General features: G+C 51.1%; 3 protein-coding genes across 4 annotated transcripts in view; 1 reads left to right on the forward strand and 2 right to left on the reverse strand.

The window, feature by feature from the left end:
- Positions 1-180, reverse strand: part of LOC104837838 (succinate dehydrogenase [ubiquinone] iron-sulfur subunit, mitochondrial) — a 30484-nt gene extending 30304 nt beyond the window's left edge. For both annotated transcript variants that reach the window (XM_010577247.1, XM_010577249.1), the window contains exon 1: positions 75-180. In XM_010577247.1, the coding sequence (XP_010575549.1) occupies positions 75-149 (75 nt within the window). In that variant the 5' untranslated portion in view covers positions 150-180. The remainder of the gene's footprint in view (positions 1-74) is intronic.
- A 498-nt stretch (positions 181-678) lies between these two features.
- PADI2 (peptidyl arginine deiminase, type II) lies at positions 679-11236 on the reverse strand. The gene is made up of 16 exons (XM_010577500.1): positions 11145-11236; positions 9496-9682; positions 9346-9415; positions 9123-9184; positions 8923-9040; positions 8164-8289; positions 7225-7403; positions 6929-7032; positions 6640-6751; positions 6454-6561; positions 4151-4302; positions 3730-3874; positions 2561-2654; positions 1642-1727; positions 1340-1468; positions 679-912 (listed from the first exon to the last, which is right to left on the reverse strand). Exons 1-16 carry the CDS (start codon positions 11234-11236, stop codon positions 679-681), a joined length of 1998 nt encoding a protein of 665 aa, XP_010575802.1.
- A 6352-nt stretch (positions 11237-17588) lies between these two features.
- On the forward strand, positions 17589-27873 carry LOC104837994 (protein-arginine deiminase type-1-like). Its single transcript, XM_010577501.1, has 16 exons — positions 17589-17680; positions 19571-19745; positions 20209-20278; positions 21615-21676; positions 22405-22522; positions 22631-22756; positions 23372-23529; positions 23634-23737; positions 24066-24189; positions 24841-24948; positions 25034-25185; positions 26254-26398; positions 26676-26769; positions 26869-26948; positions 27409-27534; positions 27640-27873. Exons 1-16 carry the CDS (start codon positions 17589-17591, stop codon positions 27871-27873), a joined length of 1968 nt encoding a protein of 655 aa, XP_010575803.1.
- Positions 27874-27968: the final 95 nt, after the last annotated feature.

Below are 27968 nucleotides of genomic sequence, written 5' to 3' on the forward strand. Positions count from 1 at the left end.
AGCCCCTCGCACTATGCCTCCCCCAAAGACCCCCCACATGGCTGCCCGTGTCAGGGCAGCTCTAGGCCCCTCACCGGCCGCAAGCTGGCCCGCAGGAGCCGTGCGGGGACGCCGCGCCTCAAGGAGACTCCCACCACGGCCGCCGCCATCTTGGCGTTGCGCAGTTCCGACCCCGCTCCCGCCCCGGAAGCGGAAAAAGCCGCTAGCACGGCCATAGAGCGCCGCTTTAAGATGAGGGAGGGGCGGGGCTCTGCGGGCAGCCATTTTGGGTGTGGCGGCGGCCGCAGGGGAGGCGCCATGTTGAGTGTGGTGCGCCCTGTGGCACAAGGCGGGATGGCGGGGCCCGGACGCCTGGATCCTCCCTTTTTGGGGAGGGGGGAGACCAGTGCGGCCCCCCATTAATTCCCATCCGAATTCTTTCTGCAGGGGAGGTGCCCAGGCCCACCTATCTGCTGCAACACTGGTTGGGGCAAAATGGCAGGCGCCAATGGCCGACATGGCATCCCCCCCTACCTCGCCCTCCCTGAGGGCATCCTTCCCTTTCTCTCACGATTATCACCCCTTATTATTTAATTTACCACTTCATTCCTCACAGCAAATTCATTTATTAACTGAATCGCAAGCAACACACACCGAAAAAGCCGCCTGGGGCGAGGGTGGAGGGAGGAGGAGGCCTCGCTATGGTGTTACGTGCCACCATTTGAAGGCAAAGGGCTGCCGCTGGACATTCGTGCCACAGCGGACCTCCCCGAGCCTGCCATGGTAGGAGGCCACCTCCTCGAGGAAGCAGCAGTGTAGGCCCAGCGGCTCCAGGAGGGAGCGGGTCTGCCGCTCCAGGCAGCATTCACCCCCCATCACGGGGCCGAAGGGTTTGGGGATGCCCAGGTCTTTGGCCAGGATGATCATGGTGACCTGTGGGGTGACACAAAGGGAGCCCAGCGGCATCGGGACTGATGAAGCCAAAGGAAAGCCGCTGGCCACCCTCCTCCATCAGTCTCACCCCAAAATGGTGCATCGACGCCACTTTTTGCAGCCAACTTCCCCCAGGCCTCCAAATCCAGCATAATTTTCCCCCTTCTTATCATTAAAACATGCCCCATGCCTTGCAATTTCACTGCTTTGAAAGGCTTTCACCTCAAAACTATGTAGGTTAACCCCACTGCAAGCAACACAAAGCCACAAAGTTATGGTAGACCCGGGCTTATCTGAGCCTGGCTGGAGATATTTTCTTTGTCTGGGAAGCTGTAAATGTTGTGCTTTTGTGGCACAACTTTGGGGACTCATCCTGGCTGAATAAACTGGTTTTTGGAGAGACCCGAGGAACAGGGACCCCCCTCACCATGTTGGGGAAGTATGGTACGGCTTTGCCCTGCTTGTCGAGCTTGAACAGGGCCGGCAGATCGACGATGTCCTCCTCTGTCAACCCCAGCTCCTTCTTGAGGACATCTCTGTTCCAGTCGATGCAGCGCTGGAGGGGATGGAGAAGAGTGGGTGGAGTGGGGGGACACAGGTAGGCATGGCCCCCAAAACCATCTCACACAGGAGGAAAGCCAAAATGCAACACCTCCCTTAAGGGTTTGCACCACCCTGGGGCAGTTATTACAAGAAATATCAATTATTACCAGAAATATCAATTATTACCTGGACATACTGGTTCTGCTGCACCAGGTTGTCGTTGGAAAGGACCTTGTTAATGGTGACCCGTTTTGTGTCTGTTCCCAAGTACCCTACAAATGCAAACCCCCGTTAAAATGAAGTGGTGCTAGCAGAAGCCTGGCTTAAAATGGGGTACACAGATGGAAAAAGTCCCCAGAATCATGATTTTCTGAGCTTGGAATTAAGGCTGCCGGGAGTCCCAATTCTTAGTTCATTGGGAAACTGGGTGGGAAGAAAACCTCTGCCCATTGGAAAGAGCATTGGAAAGGTCCTGTCATCCATCCTGCTGCCCACAGGAATCATTATCTGCTAAATCTCTTCATTCAGCTCCACAAAACCAGAGCTGCCACCTCCATGGAGGCCATCTCTTGTTTGGGGACAGCTGGGTCCCAGGCAGGTGGCAGTGACCCAGAGGGACCTGCGAAGGTATGGAGACCTTCCCCCAAACCCATCACAGATGGATGATGTTCAAAACCACAATTAGAGGATGCCCAAACTGGCAACCAAAATGTCATTGCTGCAGGGAGGGAAGGGCAAGCGAGAAAAAACGGTGCTAATTTGGGGTGATGCGAGAGCCCCTGGTTGTCCCACTCCATGCTGGAGCTCTGCTGGTATTTACAGAGATGCTCCATCCCACCAAGCAAGCATCCCCTCCGTGCAGAGGGCTTTATCCCTCCCATCCTACTCGCTTTCCCAAAATAGGGCTTGAGGAGGCTGGGTATGGTGAGCAGGCATCCCGCTTGCCAGCTGTGAAGGGCAACCGGGTGGGAAAAGGTCCCCATGTCCCCCCGATACCCGCACGTCGGTCAGGCGCTGCCGCCCTCGGGCCGGCTGCTCTGTGGGGTGGCTCCGGCTGTCTCAGCTAACATCAAAGCTCAGCCGAAGCCGCCTGCTGTCCCCTTGCCTTTGAACATGGTGGCTTCACCCTGGCCCTCCTTCTGCTTCTCTCGAAAGAGCTTGTAGCATGCCGCGGGGCTGGCCATCAGCATCCGAAATCGCTGCGGCAAGATGGGAGGGAGAGTGGTCACTGAAAGTGCCTTATCCAAAGCCTTGGGGGACTTCAGGGGCTTATTTTTGGAAGGAACCTGAGCTTAAACTCTTAAAATTAGGTGTTTTTGCTGTTATTTAGTGCCTTTTTTAATGTGGTGCTGAGGGGATGTATCCAAAAGAGGTGCAGGGATTTACACTGTTGGCAAATACGAAATGCCCCCAAGGGGTTAAACTGCTGCTGGGGCAGGGAGGAAAACAGCATCCTGGCTGCAGCTGGGTCCAATCCTGCCCACCCCAGGTGGGGTATATAAACCCCCCTGAGGGTGTTTACTGGAGGTTTAGGTGAGCTTAGGTGGTGGGGGAGGAGTGTGGTTGCTGTCTGAGGGTGGGTTGGTTTGTTTCTGGGCTGGCGTTGCAATGTGGGGGAGGGGGAGGATAGAGCAAGTGAATAATCAGGCTCTGACTTCCTCAGAAGAAGCCAGATGAGCTAATCCTATGGGAACTGTGAATTTGTAGGGTCTGAGTCCTGTGTGTGTCCTGGCTTGCTTCCCACCAGCAGAAATGGTTTCCTCGCTCCTTGGTGGAGCACCAGAGACTGCTTGCTGCAGTCTTGATGGGATTTCTTATGGGGGCTTAGCACAGCCCCAGGGAGGGCAAAAGCACTGAATGGAGGGTTTGTGAGGGGTGGGTGTGTGCATAAATACTTTTTCTATGAACCATCCAGGTCAAGACATGGTTTCTCTGGGAGGAAAAATCTTGTGTCAGAAGCAGTAAAAACCAGGACAGAGGAAAGAGAAAATATCTGGGAGATGCTGAGCAGCTGTGAACCCTGGCCAGCCCATGTGAATATTGAAGTTTACATTTCTTGGACAACCTTTACAGGCATCTTTTTTTCTTCTGTGTTGATTATTAGCTCAACAAGTCCCTTTTTGTGTTCAGAGCCCTCATTTTGTGGATGAGAACCCCAGCAAGTACTGGTTGGGACTGTCAAGGAAACAAGCTTTGGGGTTTTCCTTAGAGGTGCCCTAATGGGATTAGCTGCTCAGAAGAGAAACCGCAGAGTAGCACAGGGTTTTGGGGTACCTTTGCATCGGAGGTGGGCACAAAAGTGACGAACTCATCAACGTGGCCTACGGACAGCCAGTCGGAGTAGAGCTCCACAGGAGCCTGCACTTGCTGGGCGTAGAGGAAATCCCGCACTACTCTGGTCATTCTCCGCCCTGCGGCTCTGGGGGCAGAATACCCCCGAGAGAGGGAATAAGGGGAGTAAATACTTATGCAGCAATATGTACATACACATAAATTGTTATCAAGGTGGAGGAAAGAAAGGAGGGTTTAAATGTGAAGATGGAGATTGGGTGCATCCACTCCATAGGGTACTGGATTTGCAGCTGGTCAGGGAATGGCTAATTAAGGCCATTAATGTGATTTTTTTTTTTTGGATGACATTTAGGGGCAGTTGTGGTTCCTTTGCTCCTAAACCTGTGGGTTTCCCATTGCTTACGTGGGGAAGCTGCTGCCGATGAGGATCCTCCCCAGGGGATATTCCTTCCCTGCCACGGTCACGGGTGGGCTGACCTCCAGGTTGCCGAAGGAGTCGAGGCTGGTGATGGCTTCAAAGAGGGGCTCTCTGGTCACGTAGCCAAAGTCGGGGCCCTGGGGAGAGAGAAATCACTGTGGGCTTTGCCCTGAGTCCCCCATGCTTCTGTGCCTTTGCTTTTTTCCTCATGCTGGCCTCAGACCTCTTCCAGTGGGTAAAAATATTAAGAGTGAAGCCTGTCCATGGATGGGGAGAGGCTAAAGGAAAGGCAAGAGGATAAAGGTCTCTGGGTCATCTGAGCTCAGTAATAAATGGCAAATGCCGGTGGCAGAGCTGGGGAGAGATCTCCTCTGCCATCCCACAGCCAATGTTTAAGTGTCTGCATTAAGCTAATTAGGTGCTGGGGTGGCCCTGAAGCTGAGTTTCTGGATGGCTCTTGTCTAGCTAGATGAACTTCAGCCCCTGAGGATAAATCCACCCCAGGCATAAGAGCCACCTGAAGGGCTGTACTTCACTTAAATCCTGTTTAAGCCTTGATTTTCAGGACTTAATGTACCTGGGATTTAAGGCATTGTGCATGCAGGGGTAATTAACCCTTGGTTGTGATGTGCCAGGGTCAAATGCCCAAGGGAGAGATTGTAATGCTAAAAATAGGGCAAAAAATGGCAGTGGTGGACAAAAATCCTGCCTTGAACCTGTCCTTGCTCTCTGGTTCAAGTCAACATGGACTTGGAGCTCATGGCAGCCCCTGGGACAAGATCAGGTATCTGTTGTGATTGGGATTTAATGCAAACCCTTATTAGTGTTGGGTTTCCATAAGGGTAAACCAAATACACAGGTTGGTAAAAATGAGCAAGGAGACCTGAGGGTGCATGGCTTTGATTTAGAAGTGTTTTTTTTTTTTTAATTGAGGATGTTTGGAGAAGCTGGGATAGCGAGAGTGCAGCAGGGCTGCCTTTCCTTGAGGCTCCCTGTGCATTTTTGGGGGGCATATCTAGAGGATGTCCGGGGGTCAGATCCTTTCCCTGGGTGCTGCGGGAGGAACTGAGCGTGAAACACCTGCTCTCAGCTTATTTCAGTTTAATAAACCATAAAGCCAGTATGGTTTCAACTGTCAAGGCACTGGTTCATCCCAGGTTTGAGGGTCACATCCAAGTCCTATCAGTTCCAGATTGATTTTGAGGGGCTAATTCCCTCGCGTCTCCTTTTTCCCTGGCGCAGGGTCACAGGGGCTTAGGGCTTGGCCGGGGTGAAAGGAGGACCTGTGCGTGTTACTTTTGGCTAAATATTCCTAGCTGGAAAATGAGATTGGAAAGATAGGAGTGGGGATTAGGGGAGGCTTCAAAGCAGAAACTGGAGTATAATGTGTTAGCAGCTCCAAAGCTGAAATTGCTTCTCTAAATATGAAGCAAAGCAATTCCTAAAGAGGGCAGATAGAAGTGGTTGCCCAGCTTATTTGCGAAGGAGCGGATCAGTGCGGTATTCCCATCCTGCCTGATGAATCTGGGACTGCGTGTACTCATTTCAGGCATGAGAAACGATATATTTCAATGCTTTTGAAAGTGCTTAGCCTTCCCCAAAGTGACACGCAGCAAAGAGCTGTCCTCTTCTCCTATTACTGTTGGAGAGAAGACCAGGGCTAAGGCTGCTGCCAGGGCCTGCCTGGGTATATGGGGCTGAGATTTGGTGGCTACTTGAGGATGTCCTGCCCTTTCTGCATGGTGATATCTCAAGGGATCGTTCAATCCATCTTTTTCCCATGCTTGTCTTTGCTGGGCTTTCCCAAAGTGCCCTGGCCAGCGTCAACTGCCTTCCCAGGCAGCTTTCTTTGCATGCCCTGCCTGCAGCTGCCCCTTTGCCTTGGCAAAGCAGCCCCACGGGGGTGTTTTTGGCAGCTGGCTGCATCTTGTTCTCTTCCAAGGAAGTAAACTGACCCCTCTCATGGTTTCCTTTCCTCTCTTGCTTGGGAGCTGCTGCATATTCACAGGCCTAGAGGAGGAAAGGAAGAACCAGCCCATTGCTGGGATACTCGGGGTGAAGAAAGCCACTCCTGTCCTGGAGCTCAGCAGGAGTCTTTTGTTCCCAGACATGTGAGCTCCTCCTTTCCCCTCTCATCCAGCACCTTCTGGATAAAAGGTTTTCCAGATGCCATTGTAGGGCCTCCAAGGAGCCAAGTGCAAGTGGGATTTTAGGAAAGGTTAAACAGGTTAAGCATAAAAACCTTCAAGCTGCTCCTTGGGCAATGCAAGTGACTGTTCTGCTCTTACCAGCAGCTCCTTGATGGGGAATTGCTCCAGACCTCCATCTCGAGGGGAGTCTAGCACCACTGGGAAGCTTTTATGGGGAGCATGGGTGTAGCCAAACTCAATCTCATCCTAAAGAAGGAAGGAAAACCCTCATGGGGCACATCAGTAAGGAGGGAAAGCTTTGCCCCCTCTCTGGTGCCCACCTACCTGCATCCAGCGGTCCCCACGGTTGATGTAGCCAAAGCAAGCCTTCAGCTCACAGCCAGCCTTGTTCACCAGGTTTTTTATCTCCTTGATGAAGAGGTAGTTGTCCTTCATGCTGGGAAAGTGGATGGCAGGAGGGAAGGGAATGAAGGGCTGCTGGAAGATGGGTATCCCCTGCAGGCACCTGCCTTTCCCTCTGCCCATCACCTCCCCAGCCTGTTTCTGTGACCTCCAGGGAGACTATGGGACTGATGCTGATTTGGCTGGGAAGACATCATCCCTTGGCCTTTACCTGCAGACAAAGACATTCACCGGTGCCAAAGTGTTGGGGGTCATGATCCACGGTGCTACCCTGAACACTACTGTGTCGGTGAAGATTGGTGTATGGGGGATACCCTGGGGAGGCAAGCAGAAATCAGGTACTTTCCACACCCTGTTGACCACTATTCCCCCCAAATATCCTACCCCTGAAGTCAGTTTTGGGGTAAATTAATGGGGACTGCTCTCCATTCAATCCCCATCCCCTTCTGCATGCTCCTCTGGCTCTTGCAGACTCCCATCTTCACCGCTTCCCCAGAGCCCCCAGACCTCAGCCAGTGTCTCCAGGAGGCTGACATGGATGGAGACCAGCCCAGAGAAGGTGTCATCAGGAAAGCAGAGCCCCTCAACGAAGAAGTCAAGCTCAGCAGCCCCACCAGTGTACTGCACAGTGTGGTACAGCTTCCTCCGGCCCAGCACATGAACGTAGCGCTGCCCAAAGAAGGGGTCTGCAAGAAGAGAAAGGGGAAGGTGAGCAATTTCCAAAGTTTCAGTGGTGGTTTCAAGGCTATTTTGCTTGCGTGCAAAGAGGTACCGCAATCCCTCTGTGCTGGAGCTTCTCTGCCTCTGTGGGTGGATACAACCTCATCTGGCAGAAGTACCTTAAAACAGGAGTTAAGGGGCTTGCAATTTTGCAGTTGTGCACAAGAAGGGTGAGGAAAAATGTCACAGCCTTTCCTTGGATGGAGCAGTCATTGGGAAGATGTTTTCATGGGGTTTCTGCCCTTGCAGCCCTCTCTGACATGCCATGGGATGACAAGCCACCAATCCTCCTGCTGACAGACTGCCTCTGCATGGAGGGACAAGACCAAGCTACTTAATGGCACATTTCTGGGCTGGATGAGGGCTTTTGGTCCCAGGGAATAAATCACTACCCACAATAAGGAACAAGGAGGGGAAAATGTGTTATAGAGCATGTTGCTGTCATGGAGAAAGCATCTGGGGGTCAGGACACGTGGCTTTTTTTTTTTTTTTTTTGCTACTCCTTTGCTGGATGACCTTGGATAAATACCTTTATGGCCATCTGCCTCTGCTTGTTAATCTCTAAAGTTTTCCAAGGGATGCAGAAGGCATGATTTGCTTCAGAAGTGCCATTTGAAGAGCATGGTGAGGACCAGGTCAGAGATGGAAAGAAAAGAGCTTGCCGGGATCTCAAAAGCACCACAAACAAGGAGGAAGGGGCAGAGGAGGACATGAGGAAGGACTTACTCTGTACATAAAACACCCCAACTTTGTCGGCATCGGAGACAGGAATATAGAGAACGATTTCATACCCCTGCGGCAGGCGCTGTGGCCCTTTGGTCCTCAAGACCATCCGAGACATGTCCAGCAAATCTGGGGTGCAAACAAAAAAAAAGTTGGGTGATGGGTGATTGTACCATGCAGCTCTGGCTGGCTTGCGTGCTCTCTCCTGGGGTTTGCATTTCCCATGCCAAGAAAGCTGCTCTTCCCTTGCTATCAGCCTTTGCAAGTTGGAAAAACAACCTGTGGTCCTGCTAGCAAAGCTTGTGGCTTGTGCTTTGAAACAAATACCCCTTTTTTTTTTTTTTCCTTTTTTCCCCCATCACAGCCCTGATGCAGCTGGTCCCTGGTGTCAAAAAGCCAATGGGCACCAGCTCTGTGTGGTTTTAGTTTTCCAGGAACAGATGGGTGTATTCCTGGCTGCTGGCAGCATGCCTTGCCCTGAGCTCCTTTCACCCATGTGAAGCACCCCTGGGCAAAGCTCTGCTGTTGGTGGCACCTCTGCTATTTTTCTGGCTGTGCTTCATGCCCTGTCTTGACCGCAATTAGTTTGCATGGCATTAAAAAAAAATTTCCCATGTGGGAAGCTTACTCAGCAGCTTGGAGGAGAGCAGCTCATGGGCAGTTGGTTCTCAAGCAAAATTTCATCTCCAAAAAAGTTAAAGAGGGGGACTAATGGAGCATTTTTTGCTTTATATGATTTTTTTTTTTTTTGGAAGCTGTTACCTTCTTTGCTGAATACCCTTTCGTCGTCACAGTCTGATGCTGGAGTGAAGGGGCTCTCCTTGTCACAGCTGACGAGCAAGATGGCCCCATGTCCCTCGGGACCCCAGGTCCAGCTTGCCTAAAACACCCCACTGGGGCTTAGCAAGCTCAGGCTTTTGCAAGTCCATGGACTTTCTGTGCAGTGAAAGAGGTTGAATTACCTTGTTGGGGTTGTTCTTTTCCACCACGCCGTCCCGATCTGCATCGACATCCAGAGAGATCCCTGGATGGACAGACCCCAGGGTACAGCAAGGTTGGGTGGGTGCAAAACCCCCCAGACCTAGCAAACCTGGGTCTATCTCTGCCCCCACATCAAAACACCCCATTCCAAGGGGCTGAGGGGTTGAAGAGGGATTGTTGTGTTGCAGAAGCCTTCATACTCACCGATGCCAGTGAGGAAGACCCCGGCTTGGTTGATGGGCTGCCCTCCCTCTGCATAAAAGCTGACAGTTACCTGCAAACCCCCAAATCCCTGGTTGGGGAAGGATGTTCTCCCTTCATGGAGGTCCCACACCCCAGCACCCCACTTCTTACTTTGTTATCATTGACCTCAGTGCTGGCCTGGCTCATGCTGATCCTCAGGACTGTCCCCTCATCCAGTGGCCACTGCATTCTGCTGCCGGGGGCTGACTCAACCTCTGCTTGGCCCCGGCATGCCACCTCCACGCTCACCCCCTCTGTGTGCTTCACACCAAAGGAGACTGCCCCAGCTGGGGCCGCCCTGCCAAAAACATGCTGTATTTTTAGAGGTTTGCTCCGAAAACACCTGGCTTTCACTGTCCAAAACACAGCCAAGACTGGACACGCTGGCGTCTCCACGCTTACCACCGGCACCTTTCTACCCTTTCCTCCCTGCCTGGGAACACTTGAATTGCCTTTTTTTTTTTTTTTTTTAGGGCAGAACACATTATTTTAGTAAAATGAATCCATTTTGTAGCCATTGGTGCAGATTATGGTTTATAATAATCACACCCAAAGTACTCAGCGCCACTGGAACCGAACTCAGGTTTGCACTTCAATGGAGAAATCCATGTTTATTTTCCAGCCGAGGCAAACCTGGTATTTAACAGCTCATTGTAATGGCGTGGCAACCGAGCTGAGAGACTTTACCATGGGAAACTAATTTTCGGGGTGATTTTATCCAACCCCAAAGCAGCTGGTGTTGCACCGCTCCCAGTCTGATGTGCCCTTGCTCTTCCCCAGCTGTTTTGTGCATCCCCTTCCACTGTCCTGGCTCCTTTTCCCTAATTTCCCTGTCTTTTCAGGGTTGTTATTTTTGGGTTGCTTGCAGCTCCTGAGGGGCAGGCTCCCTTTGAGTGTGAGTGCTCCTGACACCCGAGAGCTCATGCCGTATCACCGTTACAGCATCATTTGTTGGGTTTCTGGATGCCGATGGCCCCACCAAACCTGCACCAGTGGGGGGGAGAGGAAATCTGAGCACTTGTTTGCTGCTGCCCAGGTGTTTCTTAACTTGTTAAATTACATTTAATTATGCATGGAAAAACTGGTTCGGTTTCCTTGTTTCTGGGTTTTGGGAATCCCACTGGGAGGAGATTTGACCTGGAGAGATGACAGATGAGTTGTAACTGCATTGCTTGGCTTGAATATCGAGGGTGAGATTTGCAAAAGCAGCAAAGACTAGAATTAACCATGAAATAAGCTTTTAAACTTTTTCCTTTGGGGGAATAATTATCTTGAAGTACAGCGTTCAGTTTGTTTTAGGGGAGCAGGGTTGGTGGTATGGGGACTTGCATGCTTTCCCAGGACACTGCTTGGTCACTAGATCTTGTTTTTCTCCCCTATCCCAGCTGCATCCCCTCCTTTGCAGTCCATCCCTGTGGATCCTGCTCATCCCTCCACTCTCCAGCAGCTTTCTGATATGACACTGGATCTGTTGACCACAAATGTATCAAACCCATCACCATCGCAGATCCGAGGTAAATACCATATCATGCAATGGCAGATGCTCCAAGCTTTCCTAGGACTTGTGCATATTGGCGAAGCCCAGGGAGGATTTTGCCCCCAGATTGCATTAAATCAGAGTGTCACGGCTGTGAGTTTTGGGGCAGCAGAAGGAAAAATGGGAAGGGGGGATTTGCAGAAGGATAAACAGGGGGTAAAGGTGAGAAGAAAGGTGGAGATGCAGAGATGGAGGAAAGGAAGTGTTAGAGCGTCCCACTCACCCATAGACATCAGCAGAGATGTGGGTGCCCAGCACGCACAGGGCCTCGATGCGGTTCCCATGCTGCAGCCGGAGTGTGCGGTCCCCCAGCATCTCCCAGTGCAGCAGCCCGGATGCCCCGATGATGGGCACACGCACCCTTCCCCACCTGCTCTGGGTGGCACTGAGCCCCCCCGGCAGCACACAACTTCTTCTTCCTCCCCGGCACGCCTCCCTCCTCCTCCTTGACTGGCCCCGGAGCAAATCAGTCAACTTTTGGAGGTTGCAAAGTTTGGGTTGATGAATTTGTAGCCCCCACCCCAGTCCGAAGGGAGGGGGTGGTTGGATTGGACCCTCTAAAGCCCCATGAAAATGATCTCCGAGGGGAGGGAAGGGATGGAGAGGGAGGGCAGCTGGCCCGAAGCCCGGCCAGCTCCCAGACCTATGCAAGGAGCTCCCCCAGCTGTCCCCAACTCTCCGTCCCTCCAGCATGTCCCTGACCCCAAACAGGGACGAGCAGCCTAACGCGGAGGCAATTTTGCAGCGCTTTGTGTTTCAGCTGGCATTTGCATCCATGGGGTATCCCCTCTTTTTTTGCTCTCTAGGGAAAAGCCCTGGCTGCTCTTGGGAGGAAGGAATACAATTTCCCAGCCCTTACGATAGAGCAGGACTCTCCTCCCCTTCCCCCCCCTCCCTTATTTTCAAAGGGAAGCTGGGGAGCCAGTTGCTGATGAGGGGAAATCAAAGGTGGTTTTGCACGGCAAACCCGCTTCTTACCACCCTGCACCACAGCGGAGCACGTTGGGAGCAATTGCTGCCCACGCAGGTGTTTGCATTATTTATTAACATCAAGCTAAATATTCATTTTAAAAACCAAACTTCTGCCCCAGATCTTGGAAGCCACAAGCAATTAGTGAGGAGCAGAAGTGTTCAGGCTGATGTTCCCTATTTATATCCCTTTCGGGCTTTTCTTTTTTAGTGTTCTCTTCCCTCTGTGGCTGGGGCATAGGAAATAAGCTCAAATCCAGTTTCCCATTTGAAGTAGATCCTGGTTTGTTTTGGTTTTTTTTGCCATGACCTGAGCAAATGTGAATGAGAACTTCGTGTTGCTGAGCAAACACTTGGGAACACAAAAGAAGGCAGGTTACTGCTTTTTTACACATGCAAAAATGAGATTTGTGGCAATGGATATATTTTATTAAAGGCTGTAGATGTTCTCCCTGAGGAATACAAGAAAATATAAACCAGTTTGCTCCCATACTGTGCCTTTCATAGAGCATCACGGTCAGGGCAGCACTGCTGCTGTGCAAAACATGCCAGGGGCCTGGGTTAAATGACCCCCGGGTTAGACACCCTGAGTCAGGACCTGACCTGCTGGCAGCTGGAAAATGTTCCTTCTTCTGAGAAGCATCATGATTTATCTATTTAAACCACCAGTAGTAAGAAACACTGGTGAAAGAGGAACCAGAAAGAGAAAGAGGGGGGGAGAAACTAAAACTGCATCGTGTTTGCACGAGCGGGCTCTGTTCTCCAGCACTGTATGAGACTTATTTTCCTTCTTTTTACCCCAAAGCAGAGCAAGCAGCTGGCATTGCATGGGCTGGGGTGGTCTCACCTTCCTGTGCTCTTCTGGGACCTGTGGGCTAGGGAAATAGAGGTGTAAGCCCATTTTCACTTCCTAATTCCTGTGCCCGAGGATTTAGTATTTCAGTTGTCAGTGAGGAAAACACATGCTATTTAAATCCTCCTTTTCTTCAAGAAAAACCCCAACCCCAAATCCTTCACCACATCACTTGTGATTTTTAAAATCAGCCAGAGTGTTTCTAGCTGGTCACAGGGTTTGTTTTCTACATCTATATATAGATATAAATGTATTTATATCCCCTGTGGTCCAGCTGGTGTGATGGTGCTGGCATGGGTAAAAGCCCCTGGCACTTGCCAGGTAGAAGGAAACCTGTGGACCCTCAGGAGTAAGTGTTACCTTCTAGCAAATATGGGATTGAAACCCTGGTGGCTCTGGGGATTTCTGGGTGGCCCTGGCTGCCCAAGGGGCTGGCAGAGCCCATTTCCCCACCACTGCACAAGTCCTTGTCTTTGAGGGATTGCAGTGGCAGGAGGATGGGGTCTTTGCAAGTTTCCCGGGGTTTTTGGAAACCAGGTTTGGTCTTTGCAAGCCATGCAGGGTCTTTGCAAGCCTTTGGATATCTTTGCAAGCCTTCTGGAGTCTCTCAAACCTTCTTGGGGTCTTTGCAAGCTTTCCAGAGACTTTGCAAACCTTCGGGGTTCTTTGCCAGCCATGCAGGGTCTTTGCAAGCCTTGGGTTTTTTCCAAAGCTTCTTGGGGTCTTTGTAAACCACCGGAGGTCTTTGTGGAGCCACTGCAGCTATGCTGGCAGTGGGGAAAATACTAAATCCTTTTTGCAGAGCCTTTAGCAAAGCACCCACCCATTGCAATGTCTCATTTGGGGAGGAAGGAGAGGGGCAATAGTGCTGCTGAGAGGTGGCTGTGGCATCTTCTCTGCATCTGCATCCCGTGCTGGGGACAAGTGCAAGGACCTGCCTGTCCCCATTGCAGCGAAAGCCTGGGACAACTCCCCCCACAAGTTGCTAAATACACCTCAGTTTATGCTGCAAGAATGGGATTTTTCAGGAGGCAAAAGTGCTATTTGCGATGGAGGCTCTGCTCTGTACTATCAGGTGGGACATCAGACATGGTAAACCATCACAGGACGTGTATATATAGATAAATATACACATGTAGATGTCTGGAGGCTCGTGGTTTCGTGGCTATAGTCAATCTGGTCAGAGGAGTTCTCTGTTTGTTTTTTTAAAATCAGATCTGCCAGATTAGAAGCTGCTCTGCATAAACTTCCCCACCACTGATGGATCTCTGCCTGCCCTGATTTCGAGGACCTGGGAACAGATCCCAGTGCTGGAGCTTGCAAACAACCCCGGTGAGCTGATTCCTGAGGATTTTCACGTGCGCATTGCCTAGCATCTCCTCTCCGAGGAGGGCTGAGCCGGTGGGTGCAAGGGGGTTTTAAGCTTCGTGGGTGCTTGGTGAGGGGTTTTGGGGTCATTTTGCGGCTCCCTTCCTGCAGACACGTGCCTTATTGCAAAGCGTAGGAGGGAAATGTTCCCCCCGTGGAGTCCTTTCAAGCTGACCTTTCACGTTTAGGAGGTGCAAACAGGTGCCCATCCCAATCGAGCCATGAGGTGCTGCCCATTCCTGCCCATTCCTGCCTGTGCTGGCTTTATTTTGGAAGAGGCAGACAGCTTCGAGGAGGCGAAACCAACCCACTGGTGAGGATGAAGGAGCCTGGGTGAAGCTGAGCCCACCCATGACTTTATTGCTCTCCCTGGGGAAGGCATCCAGCATGCCCCAGTGAGGGAGATATTTATAGGGCAGCAAATTTAATGCAAAGCTGGGGGAGAGTGTGGGCAGGGTGAGCACAGAGGTATGTGCACAGCTCCAGGCCTGGGGGAAAAAGCAGTTTTATGGGGTGCTTTGCTCTTGGATTGCCAGGTGTGCAGTCTCCCAGCAGGCGGACACCTTTATTTTGGGGAGAAGAAAAGATGGAGGGGGATTTTCGGTGCTTTCTCACCTGGGAGAAGGCAGTTGCAAAGCCAACTCTGACAAGTCCTGGCCACGGATGTTTTGCCAGGATGGGGACCAATCTCTCTTGGGTTTTACTGGCTTTAAAAGCATTTTTTACTGGTCCAAACCAGCGTCCTGCCCTTCTTCCATGGCTTCCAAGTGGGATGGGGAAGGCAGGTCCCTGGGAGGGGACTTGGTGCCTGCCTGGGATGCTCCTGCTGTGCTGTTACAGCTACGCGCCTGAAGAAAATAAACCTTCATGCAAACCTGAGCGGGACTTGATAACTGGTTCAATGCCTTGCCCTATTGCAAATAATTAGGCTGACATGGCTCTTAAAAGTTCCTGTCTGCAATTACACATGCAGAGTAATAAATAAGGTGTAATTGTTGGCTTAGGGAGATTATCAAACTTTCCTTGACAGAGTGGTGGTGCAGGATGAGTGAGAAGAAACACCCCGAGGAGGTCTGGGTTATTAGTGGGGTTGCTGGGGAAGCACTGGGGGCTTGGGTCTCGCTCTGTCATGGCTAGAAACAAGCTGACGTTGGGAAAAAGATGAAGTGAGCCCCAAAAAACAAGCCTGACCAAGCTCACTCAATCTGATGGAGAGGTGGGATCCCATCCGTCGTGTACCAGGGATCTTCATAGCAATTTCTCGGGACAGGGTGTTATTAGGAAGAAACACTCAGCTCTGAATGGGCCAGATGACTTAAAAAGATCATTCTCCCTGTGCATGGGCATGTTGGTGCTAATAGCAGGTGGAGGAGGAAGAAGAGGTGAGTGTAGGTACCACCCAACAAAGATGAGGTGTTTTGGGCTTGAGCGAGCATCCGCAGTGACCATGGTGGCTCAAAATGTGCCGTGACTAAACTTGCTGAAAAAAAGAACCCCGAATCCAAAATGAAGATGAGGTTTCGGCACCATGTCCCCGTCCTTTCTGGATGGGTGTGATCTGGATGGGTTTGGAGAAGCACAAGCTCCCAAACCCTCTGCTGAAGCCCTCATGCTTGCTGGGAGCCTGAAACCACCATCCTCCAGATTACAGACCATACCAGCCTGACCCCGTGGGGATTAAGGTGTGTTCCCTGTCCGGCACAGGGCTCAAACCAGCTGAGCAGGATACGATGCTAAAATCACAGCAGGCGTAAAGCTCAGCACCGAGCCCAGTCCAAACCAGTGCGACCAGCAGCCGCAAGTGGGAAATCCAACTTGCAGCTCTTTTCGGTAGAGATGCTGCTGTGGCTAGACTCTTCTTTGGAGGATGCAGTGAGCTCTTCACCCACCATGCCGGCTCTGCTTCACCCCAGCTCAAAGGGTTTTAGGGTTGCATGAAGGCTTGTGCTCCCCCAGGAAGGCTCGAGAACCAACAAAATTCACGAGTCTATGAACATCAAGAGTTTGGCCTGTGCTGGGTTTCGGGAAATGGGATTTTATCTAAAGTCTTAAGGAAAGCGAGGTCCCGGAGAGCCTGGAAATGCTGCTAGCGTTCCCCACTCAAGTATCCTGGCTGCGCTGGCAGGCTCCCATGATCTTATTAAAGCCGTGCTCGCGTACAAGACACGGTGCTGTTGGTTTTTTTTCTGCTGCAATTAAAGTCAGAGGGAGCCCTTTAATGTAGACTGGCTGGGATATGTTTAAAGCAGCTGGTTTGATCTTGCAGGGGAAGGTGCGCGCAGGTCGCTGCTCCTCCAGCTGAGGACGTGCGGCTCGGTGCAGCGGTGGGGACTTGTCCTTCGAGCTCCACCGAGCCTGCTTTGACTTTTTTCGGCTTGCAAGGGGTCCTGTTGCTCGCAAAACTGGGTTTCTCCTGGCTCCAGCCCTCTCCTGTCCATTGCATCACTAATGTGACCACATCACCCTGTGCCCCCCTTGCTATGAGGATGAACCTCGCAGCAACAGGGCTGTCGGTGCACTGTCTATCCCCGTGCTGCCCTTTTCCTCTGTCTTAGCTGCTGCCTCCATCCCCAAGTGTGGCAGAGACCTCCTCATCCAGTTTTCCTCTTCGCAGGCAGGCAAAGCCTCCTGGGATGGCCTGGAGACAGATGGCTATCCCTGGTAGATGACATCTTCCAGCAATGGGGATGTTTCCCATGGGAGCTTTGCTGCATGTCCCAAAACCCCCAATTCCCCTGAAAGGCAAGGTCCAAGCAAAACATGGAGAACTTTAATTTCCACTGAAAGCCTCTTGTTGTTTTGTTGTTGTTTGTTTTTTTTCCCCTTCCCTGCCTGCCAAATAACCAGTTTTCCCTGCACCCGTTTCTGCCTGTCGCGCTCCTCTGGAGTTGTTATGATGGGAAGGATGGACCTGAACAAACATTTCCTTTTGTTAGGCTTTATTCGGGCATTGCCCTAATGGGGTAGCTGAGGCTGTGAGTCACCTGCGGAGAGGCCAGATGGAAAATTTGGGTCATTTTAAGGAAAATGCTTTATTTTAATGATACCATGTGTTGTAATAACCATAAACAACCACGTTGTGCAACAGGAAGACTTGAAATATTTAATGCATTAGCTTTGGAGTCCTTATATGGAGCTATAAGGGAATAAAAAGGTGAGAATAAGCCCTGAAAGAGCTCGTTGCCAAGCATCCCAGGTCAGGGCTGGGTGTCACCCACCCTGTCCTGCCCCTTTGCCTCCTGTCCCCTCCCTGGAGCCGCCTGCCCCCCAGGGGGCTGCCTTATCGCCTCCATCTCCCCCAAGTGGGGCGGCAGCTTGCTGGGTGGTGGAGGTGGAGACGGCAGGGTCCCCTGGCTAAACCTCGTCATTGAGGGAAGGAGGAGTTAAATTCCCCTGCCTTTTAATCCAGTCGTGCTGGTTTACCTACAAAGCCAGGCAGCAGCTTCCTTCACATGCGGCTGCTGTCCCCGGCACATCATGCCCCAACGTCACGTCGTGCAGATGTCCACCAGCCATGCCAGCTACGCTGTCTGTGTGTTGGGTACTGAAGTCTTCCTTGATACACGCCGGTAAGGCTTGGGATTGGGGTATCCCCCTTGTTTTTCCATAGGGCTGATGGGTTTTGGGGGAGCCCAACAGTGTTTTTGCTTTTTGTTTGGAGGAGAAATGGGTGCTAGGGGGAAAATCAGAGCTCATTTTGAGCCTGCATCATGAGTTCATCCAAGGATTTGGCAAGCTTGTTCAGTGCATGGGGGACACATTCCACTGGGTCTGTTTTAGGGGACGATGTCCCATGGGGACCTGCACCCAAAGGAGGGATGTCAGCTCCACAAATGTGAGGCGTCGAAGCGTAGCCAAGCCATGACGATTTGCAGGCAAAGCCCATGCACACCCTGGCTAAGTGGGATCTATTTCTGGCTGTGAAAACATTAGGCAAGAGCAATTCAAGACAAGCAACTTGGCCAGAGCTAAAATGGGGTAAAGAATAAAATGTGTGGCTCAGGCAGAAAAAATCCACCAGCGGGTTTACATGGGTGATTTCACAGAAAGAGATTTTTCCAGCATTAAATATGGGGGTTGCATTATTGGCCAGATAGGAGGCTGTATTCACCCTGCTGTTACGTTGTCATTATTTAATAAATCATGTTTATAATGATAGAGACTACAGGACAAGCCAGTCATCTTCGCATCCGGGGCAATTATTGGGGTTGTGTGTTGGAGCTGGGCCAGGACATGCCATCGTCCCCCCAAAGGGCTTCAGATTGGGCTTTAGCTGCCCTAAAAAAGTATTATTTTTCCTCTCAGCTAGATAGGAATATATAAAACCTATTTGCAATTTTTTTTCCCTAGATTTGGACTCAAAGCAAGCTCAGTCCCATTTAAACATGGAGCCTGAGCTACAAAATGGGCTGATTTGGCTCCTCGGTAGCAAATTTGAGCTTTGGTCCAAAAAAGCAGATGGCGGATGCTCTTTCAACTAAAAAAATTGGATCACTTTGTTCCTGGAGAGCACTGGCCGGGGGGAAATTGGTGATGGATGGGTCAAGCTTTGACTGTGGTTTGGGCTGTTTTGGGGCAGAAAATAGAACATGGTGGGAATCTGGTGGCAATGCTGAGGTGTGAGTGCTGTAAAATCAGGCCAAATTGACCCAAATTTGAGAAGTCACAGCGTGCAACAGTGGGCAGGTGGATTTACGATGTTGCACGATGTTGAATACAAGGGGTGACAAGTGAGATGACACTTTAATCTCCCCTTACAAGCTGTTGCAGGCATCAGAGATGCCATGCCAAAAGCAACACTGGGAATAAATCTCTTCTGTGTTTTGTGGTTTGGTTTTGTTTGTTCTTGCTGTTAAAATTTACCACCCTGTCCCTTTTCACGTGTAGCCGGGGAGGCTGGCTCCTGATGGCAGACAGGTTGGAGCACTCATGCTCCTGGGATGGAGGTGCTGGGGCTCTAATGAGCAGGTAGGCAGCACTTCAAAGGCAAGGGACGTCATGCAGGTGGGGTGCAGGTTCTCCATGCTTGGATTCAGGCTCCACTCCAGTTTGGGCATCTCTCAGGTCAGGGTATGGTCCTGTGATAACCATCTTCCTGGATGGTTGACATCAAAAATTGTGCTGGCAATTTGTGGGGTTTTGTTCCGGGATGCTGAAATTGTGGGGGTTTTCTTGCTGTTGCGGAGGGAGGTTTAATGCTCAAACTTCAGCGATTCACAATCTAGGCTTAACCACGGACAGACGTGCTGAATCTCCAGTGGGAGCTCTGCTTGCTCAACACTGCCACAGAGATAATACATACAAAATTCAGACAATGCATTTCGTCACCCGAAGATGGTTTCTGAGTCCTTTCCACCCAGTTAAGGCTGGATTTTAATTCCAGGTTCAAGTATTTGGCTCCACAGAGGAGAACAGGAGGGACAACTTGGTCTATAACCCAACACTGCTCTCTGTTTCAGATCTACCCCCAAAGGTGCCATGTCATTTGATGTCCATGCCACCTCCGCGGTTACGGTCCACATTATCCACAGCCCCATGACAAACCCCATGATTAACTCCAGATGGCCCCTGGATCCTGATATAGAGGTTGTAGTGACCATTGATGTCACCAGCAGGACCGTCAATGACAATAAGGTTAGTTGCTTTTTATGCATCAAAACTGTCAAACTTTCTAGGAATGAAGGGAGGATTATGGGCAGGCTCGAGCATTTCTAAGTAGTGCTGACATCAGACTTATTTTCCTGGAGAAAACTCAAACTTAAACAGGATTGTGTAATTATTGCATACGAAAAATGAAACTAAGAAGGAGAAGGAGATCACATTTTGTGCCCTAAAGATGAGATAGTGGTTGCAAAAGCTGGTGTCAGAAAATCCATGCCAGGCAGCAAAACCACTCCAACCTTGGCTTTTTCCATGCCTGTTTTTGTGCTAAGCAGGCAGAAATGGTTTGGCTGAACTATGATTAATGGAGAATGACTTGGATGTACCTTTCAAGAGCTTGTTGTATAGCATTGGTTGGTCAACCCAATGACTGGAAAGACCTACTCAGCATGATGGGACACAGGACTTGGGTCACGATCTGGTGATGTCTTCACAGGTTAAGATTTCATACTACGGAAGGGAAGGCAACGAGCTTTCAGTGTCTTGGTTGTATCTCACCTGCGTAGGTAGGTATTACAGCAATGCTTGTTCAAACCTGGCCAACCCTTTCTGATGCCAAGATCTAGCTGGGTTCATGGGACAGGAGTTAAGTGGGGGGCGCGGGCTGCCCATCTGTGATGTGCAATGAAGGTTTGGGTGTTGACTGATGCTGACAAGCAAGAGGGAAATAATTAAAATGTTATTATGCTGCCTTATATGGTGCAAAAAAGACACAGGCTGGGCCGTGTCCCCACCCAACACGCACATCGAGCATCCTCCTCTGCTTGCCAAGACCATTGCGTTGACAGAAGAGGATCCAAAGGAGACCATCTCACCTAACTTTGGCCAGTGTCCCCCTCCTCGACCTCTGTTGCAGCTAGTGGAGAGGAATAGGCACCAAAGTGTAGTTGTCTGACCTATTTTAGAAGTTTAGGATGAGATGAATCATTCCCTTGAAATGGCTATTTTCCTCTGCTGACTACAAAGGGAGTCTAGACAACCAGTCTGGATGCAGAGCCTTCCACTTGGATGGATTAATTACCCTGAATTTGGGATTTTCTAAAGTGTTCACATGACAGTCAGACCTGTATCCTTAAGTCATGCATATGCCTCCCAAAATTGCACCTGAAGAGGCTGATGGTTTCCCACGTCCCATGACTGATGGGCTCTGCTGGAGCCATCTAGGGCCACTGCTGTCCACAGGGCTTTTGCCTTACAAATGCTCTTCGTTTGCTTAGATTTAGAGCTTCATTTCCAGCTTCTCCATGTCCTCTCTGCATCAAGGAGAAGGACAATCTCTGCTTCAGTGCCCGTGTTTTCCACACACTGTATATCTGATTTGGAGGGGTTCCTGTACTAAGATAGGCTTAATACAGATTCAGGTAGGGTTTAGATAAGGTCACTGGTAAACCTCCACTTTATTGCAGCAAAGGCAGAGATTTGGGCCAAGAAGAGCTCTGTAAGGGAAAGTCCTTAAACACTGTGTCAAGCCTAGTAATTATTTAGGTGTCCACTCACCCATGGTGAAAACACTTTCATGCCTCCACCGTGTTTCAGCTTTATGAAAAACACTACAGTCAATATGAAATTGGTGAAAACACAGAATATGTCATGAATTGGGTATGTCCCTGCTGATGGAACCAAGATGGAAGAAGATAGCTGGAGACCAAAGAGGGAAAGCCATGAAAAAGCCATCGGGTTGACTTTTCTATTGGCATTTTGTTGGAGATGTTGGGTCTAGAGCAGTTTTGGGGCATGAAGGTGGGGTTGGGGTTGGGTAACTCATGATGAGGACAAGTCCAAAATGCCACCGAGGCCTCGTTCCCCTGCCAGGTGGCAGCCTTTTCTGTCTTGATGTTTCAGATGTATCCCTGGACGTGGACTTGAACCGTAATGGCAGAGTGAAGAGCAAAGGGAAGGACAAGGTAATGAGAAGGTTTGCTGTAGGCAATGTACAGAGGGTCAATGCAGGGTGCAGCCCTTTGCAGTCTCTTCACTGAAAATCTCCAGGAAGGAGAGGGACTTGGGTGGTGTCACTGGTGTCTCAATTAGAGAAAATAACATGTCAAATTCTCAACCTACTAATTGAACAGGAAAAGATTTTATTTTCTTTTTCCCTACCAAAATATCCTGCCTCTCCAGTCCAGCCCCAAGGGTCATGCTGGAGAAAATACTCAGCTTTCTTTTATTTTCTTTCTTTTTTTCCTTTTTGGACCTGAAACTTGCCACTAAATGAGTCAGCTGTAAGTTTTGCAAACAGCAAGAGATTTAACCCTTTGGCAACAAATCTGTATATGCCCAAGCACTTACATGGAGGTAATTAGCTGCAGTCTGATCGGCAGCACAAATTGTACATCGAGATGAGATGCATTTCTAGAAACGCTGTAGTGTTGTACAGATGAGGCCTGGTAGGTACTCTCTGGCTTGTTAGAAGATAAGATCTGTTTGAAATAGTCTTTGCTGGCCCTACTAGACGCTGAGGTTAGGAAATTTAGTGGCTTGAAAGCATCACTGCTTTCTCTCCGCCAGCCTTGACTGCATATTATGGGTTGTCCTCCAAGTGTGGCCATGGTGGTGGCATTTTCCCCAGTCTGGGAGGAGGCTGGGATGGGGAAAGTCTTGCTCCCATCCCCTTTGGGTGCTTCTCCTCCAGGCCAAGTGGACATGGGGTCCGGATGGGCAAGGTGCCGTGCTGCTGGTCAACTGTGACCGGGACAGCCCCGGTGCAGGGGGGATGGACAGCGGTCAGGTGGACATACGGACTACTGCAGGTAGGGTGTCATCTGCAGCGTGAGGAGACACAAAAGGTCTCACTGGGGTGTTTCCCACTTGCAACACCTCCATCTACTCTCTCCATCTTTCCCCCCCACCCCCTGTAGACCTTCAGGACATGTCTGTCATGCTGCTGCAGACTCAAGGTCCCAGCGCTATCTTTGCTGAGTACCAGGTGGTCCTGCACGTCCCTGAGTCGGATGCGGATAAAGTGCGGGTTTTCCATGCTATCCGTGAGTATTTCTTCCTTCCTTCCATGTGTGACCCGAGGTGGGTGAATCCTAATGTTTTTGTTCACTGTGGCTAAGGGCTGGGCACCTCTGATTGCTGGAAACACTCATTTATCTCCAAAGCTCCTCTGCTGTTGTAGAAGATGGGTTATATGGGAAAAATCAAGGGAAAAAGAATTTTAAAAGGCTTTTTCTCAGTGGATTTGCTGAAATTTTGACATTCCCACAGGGCGGATAACCCCCATGTGGCTCCCGGCACCTTTTTGGTGCGGGCGATGACCCAGCTGCCAAAGCAGCCTATCTTGTTGGGCAGCGCTTTTTGCCTTTGAACACCCCGGCCGCTGGATCCCCAGCAGCTCCCCATTGAAAATCAGGTCAGGGAACCCAAGTATATCATTAGATGCTTAATTTGAGCCACGCACCTTGAAAGGGTTGGACCTGAGGGCATAGAGTCCTCTTTGTACGAGGAAGATAAATTGTGTGTTCCCCAGAGAAGAGGCACACCCGCTCCTCTGCAAACCATGCTGGCATCAGCCACCTCCTTGCTGGTGCCTCCTTCCAGCCTGGTGGACAGGTTGGTCACCCCATCTTGGGTTGGGTATTTCGGTGTTTCTCCAGGGAGTGACTCACATCCCCACTACAAACCTGTGTTGGGGCCGGACAAGCTCTCCTACGTGCTGGACCACGTCGGTGGTGGAGAAAACATCTTCTATGTTGAAGGGCTGGCTTTCCCCGACGTGGGCTTCTCTGGGTTGGTTTCCTTCAGCGCCAGCTTGGTGGAGGTCCCCCATGAGGTACGTGGGGTTTGCCCCATCCCCTGCAAAGTCCCTCAACAGTGGGGTTTTCAACCGCTGCTCCCCAGCATTTTTGCCCCTTGCAGAATTCACTGGGCACCCCGATTTTCACGGATACAGTGGTTTTCCGCATGGCGCCCTGGATAATGACACCCAACACCCAGCAGCCTATGGAGGTTTTTGTCTGCAGGTAGGAGGGACATCAACCCATCGCTCTCCTGCTTTGGGGGACTTTCCAAGGAGGAGTTTTTGACCCTTCTTTACTATGTAGCAGCCATAGGGTGAGCCAGGCTTTATGCATGCTATACTGGAAGCAATGTTTGGGCAGGGTGCCAGCTGGCACTGCTGCCGTCATTGCAACCCCAAAGAGAAATGCTGGAGGACTCTCTACAGGGTTTAATCTCATGTAGGACTATTACCCAGCAGATTTAGGAATGAGGAATGGGCTGCACGGTTGGGGTTGGAGAGGGCTTCTCGTGATCACTCCTTGTAGCGTTCACTCCTTCCTCTCCCTCCAGCATCCAGCGGGGCTCAGACACCAACGAAGTCTTTCTGGAAGGGCTCCAGGTCCTGCTGAAGAAAGCCAACTGCAAGCTGACCATCTGCTCGGAGGTGGAAACCCGCAGTGACCGCTGGATCCAGGTCATCAATCAATGCTTGTAATACACGGCTTTCATGGTCCCTTACATTGCTGGCACCTCTGGGAGGGATCAGCTGCATTGCTTAGGGAAGCACCTAGATGCTAAGAGGTGAACCAGGCAACGGTGAACTAAAGCACAGGGAAATGCTGCTGCTGGTGGCAACCAGCATAGACAGGGACGTTGTCCAGGGACCCAGCATGGGCATTGCAAGAGGGATCCCAATGCAGGAGGGTCTCCACTGCAAAAGGGACCCCATCGCAAAAGGGACCCTGTGAGGCATTGCAAGAGGGTCCCCATTGCAAGAGGGACCCCACAGTGCATTGCCAGGAGGATGTGGTATATGCCGGCTGGATATGCCCTGTGCTCCCTGCAGCGTGCCCAAGCCCTGCCATCCCTGCCCTGCTTCCCTGCCTGTTGTGGCCACGTGTTGCTTCCCTGGGGCAGACCTGTGCCAGGTGCTGCGGTGCCGGGGGGGGTGCCACTCCCCAGGAGAGGAAGGCAACTGCCCTCCTTGGTGTTAAGGGCAACAGTCAGGCTTTGCCAGGTTTGCCCCATTTCCTGCTCCACCCTCACCGCATGCCTTGCCAAGATAGCTATCACCCCACCAGGAGCATTCTTCGTCGTCCTCCTCCTCTTCTTCTTCCCACAACAGGACGAGCTGGAGTTCGGCTATGTGCAAGCACCACACAAGACCTTCCCCGTCGTCTTTGACTCACCCAGGAACAGAGGCTTGAAAGATTTTGCTTTTAAAAAGATCCTGGTGCGTTATTGCATTGTGCATCCCCCTTTCTTCCCCCCAAATCCCCCACCCGGCTGGTCCCTGTCACCGCTCCCTTCTTCCCCAGGGCCCTGATTTCGGCTATGTGACCCGTGAGCCCCCCGGGAGAGTGATCTCCAGCCTTGACTCCTTTGGCAACCTGGACGTCAGCCCACCGGTGACAGTGCGAGGCAAGGAGTATCCCCTGGGCCGGATCCTGATCGGCAGCCCACTGCCTTGGTGAGATGCGGGGGAGGCTTAAGCCCTCCCTCCAGGATGCAGGGCAGCACTGAAAACCCTTGCATGAGAAAGGGTCGCACCCTTTGGAGCGGAAATATGGGGCTGGTTTCTATAAAAATGGGAATTTGGGGCTGGTTCCCATCAAATCCCAGATTTAACATGCAAAACACATCGTTATTCCTTCATCCCTTACCAAATCCTGCCATCGGTCCGATTTTTACTCCCTCCCAAACCACTGGTGCTTTTGCCCCGATCCTACAATGCCATAAGCATCCAGGCTATTTTTTCCCTCCCTATTAAAAGGAAAAGCAGGGGAATCCAGGAAAGGGTAAAATCCCGAATAACTGGAAATTGTTTTGCTCTAGGCAGGCAGTGCTAGGCAGCCCCGCGGGAACAACAGTGCCCTGCAAAATGCTCCACAAAGGAGGTTATTTTCCCAGAGAAATGACAACGGGGATGAATCCAGACGGGGTTTGATCCAGGATAACAAACGGAATGCTCTGACCCCACCCCCGCTGTAAGCCAGGGGGCTTGCTTCGGTTACAGCAGTGGGTAAATGGCATTTTCCCAGCCTCACCGGGACTGTAATTATCCCTTATTACCAGAAGTGTAATTAATGTTTTCCCAGCCTGCTGCTGTCTGTCTAAGAAAACCTCACTCCAGCGCAAAGCACTGCATAAGGAGTGATTTGAGATTCACAACAGTGGGGGAAATTAAACCCAAAGGTCCCAAGCAGCATGGGGGATATAATGCACAGTTGCCTGTAGATATATACAGCCTAGATATATATCAATATATAATATAGGCATACTAATATGTAATAGAGATATGAAGTTATAATATATCTATATTAATATATATTAATATACAATATCTAGATATATTTCTATATTATATATATTAATACATTGCTTGGGCTATTTCCAGCCTCTTCCTGGTGTTCCCATAAAAATAGGATGTGCAGATGCGTTTTTGCCCCTTGACATGATGTTCAGGGGAAGGATAGGGGTAAATCTTGGCGAAGGGTGTGATGGCCACCTGCTTTCTCCTCCTCCCTCTGTTCCCCAGGGCCTCCGGCCGGCGGATGTCCAAGGCTGTCAGGGATTTTCTTTATGCCCAGAAAGTGCAGGCGCCGGTGGAGATTTACTCAGAGTGGCTGAGCGTGGGCCACGTGGATGAATTCCTCACCTTCGTCCCTGCTTATGATAGGAAGGTACCGGTCCCTGGAGCTGTCCCTGTTCCTGCATGGGTTGTCTTCTGCAAATGCAAAAAAAAGCCCTTTTTGCAATTGCTCATCCTCCCCAGGGTGGCTGGGTAATGCACCTTCTTTTGGGGTGGCTTCCTGGAAAACGGCGAGTCTCTGGGTAGCATCCCGTGCACCCTGCAACACCTGGGCCTGGGTTTAGAGTCAGCATGGTGTTGCTCAGCAGGATGGTGGGATAAAATATCCCATCGAGAACAAAGCGTGACCCCCTGGCTCTCTCCTGCAGGGTTTCCGGCTCCTCTTAGCCAGCCCCAATGCCTGCTACAAGCTCTTCAAGGAGAAGCAGAGGCAGGGCCACGGTGAAGCTATGCAGCTTGTCGGTAAGGGAGTGGGCGAGGGCATCCCTGTGGCATGGCGGGGATCACCGGCATCCCTTACCAGTGTCTCTTACCACCCTGCCCCTGTCACTCACCACGCAGGGCTGAAGGGCACTGAGAGGAGAAGCATCGATGAGATCCTGGCAGACGAGTCATTGAAGAATGACAACAGGCACGTGCAGGTGGGTCTTTGCAGCCATGGATTTGCTCTCCTCACTTGCATGTTGCTGCTGCGTGATTTCTGGGCGCAGAGAACAATTTTAGAGATCCTGGGGAAGAGCAAGAAACCGTGGCATGATTTGCACTGCATAGTATGAAAGCAGGCAGGCAACAAGAGCACCCATGAAGGAGCCAGACCCCCATGAGTGCTGGGTCACCCCAGCCCATTGTCCCACTGGGATATAACTGCAGACATGTCAGAACTGAAGGAAAGAGGTTGCTTGGGTTGGGGATGGGTTCAGGAGGTTGCTCAGAGGGGTGGAGTAGGATAGGATGCAACAGAGTGGGTGAGGATCTGGGCAGGATGCAGCAGAGCAGGTGAGGATCCAGGCAGGATGCAACAGGGCACACAGGGGTCTGTGTATGGGATCTGGGGCGCTGGGATGGCTAGGGGTGGCAATTCCAGGTCACCCCTCTCTGCAGCGCTGCATCGACTGGAACCGCGACCTCCTGAAGCAGGAGTTGGGCCTGAGCGAGCAGGACATCATTGACATCCCTCAGCTCTTCATTGTGAAGGGTTCCCGTGCGGATGCCCTCTTCCCAGACATGGTGAGACCCCCAGCCCCTCCTCCCCTCTGACCCCCCTTTTTCTATCCACACCTGATGCAAACACACCTTTTTGGGGGAAAACACTGATTTTTGTTCTGGCTGCAGGTGAACATGCTGGTACTGGGCAGACACCTGGGCATCCCCAAACCCTTTGGACCACAGGTGGGTGGGCAGTGCTGCCTGGAGGAGCGGGTGCGGGCGCTGCTGGAGCCCCTGGGCCTCACCTGCACCTTCATCGACGACTATTTCTCCTACCACGTCCTCTCCGGCGATGTCCACTGCGGCACCAACGTCCGCCGTAAGCCCTTCGCCTTCAAATGGTGGCACATGGTGCCCTGAAGCACCTGGGGACGGACCCAGGTCCTGCAACCAGAGGATGAAGGTGCATTGTGTGCATCAGAAGATGCATCAAAATAAAGGGTTTCGCCAATAAA

The sequence above is a fragment of the Haliaeetus leucocephalus genome, unplaced genomic scaffold (assembly GCF_000737465.1).
Source record: "Haliaeetus leucocephalus isolate CR32 unplaced genomic scaffold, Haliaeetus_leucocephalus-4.0 Scaffold556, whole genome shotgun sequence".
Lineage (NCBI taxonomy): Eukaryota > Metazoa > Chordata > Aves > Accipitriformes > Accipitridae > Haliaeetus > Haliaeetus leucocephalus.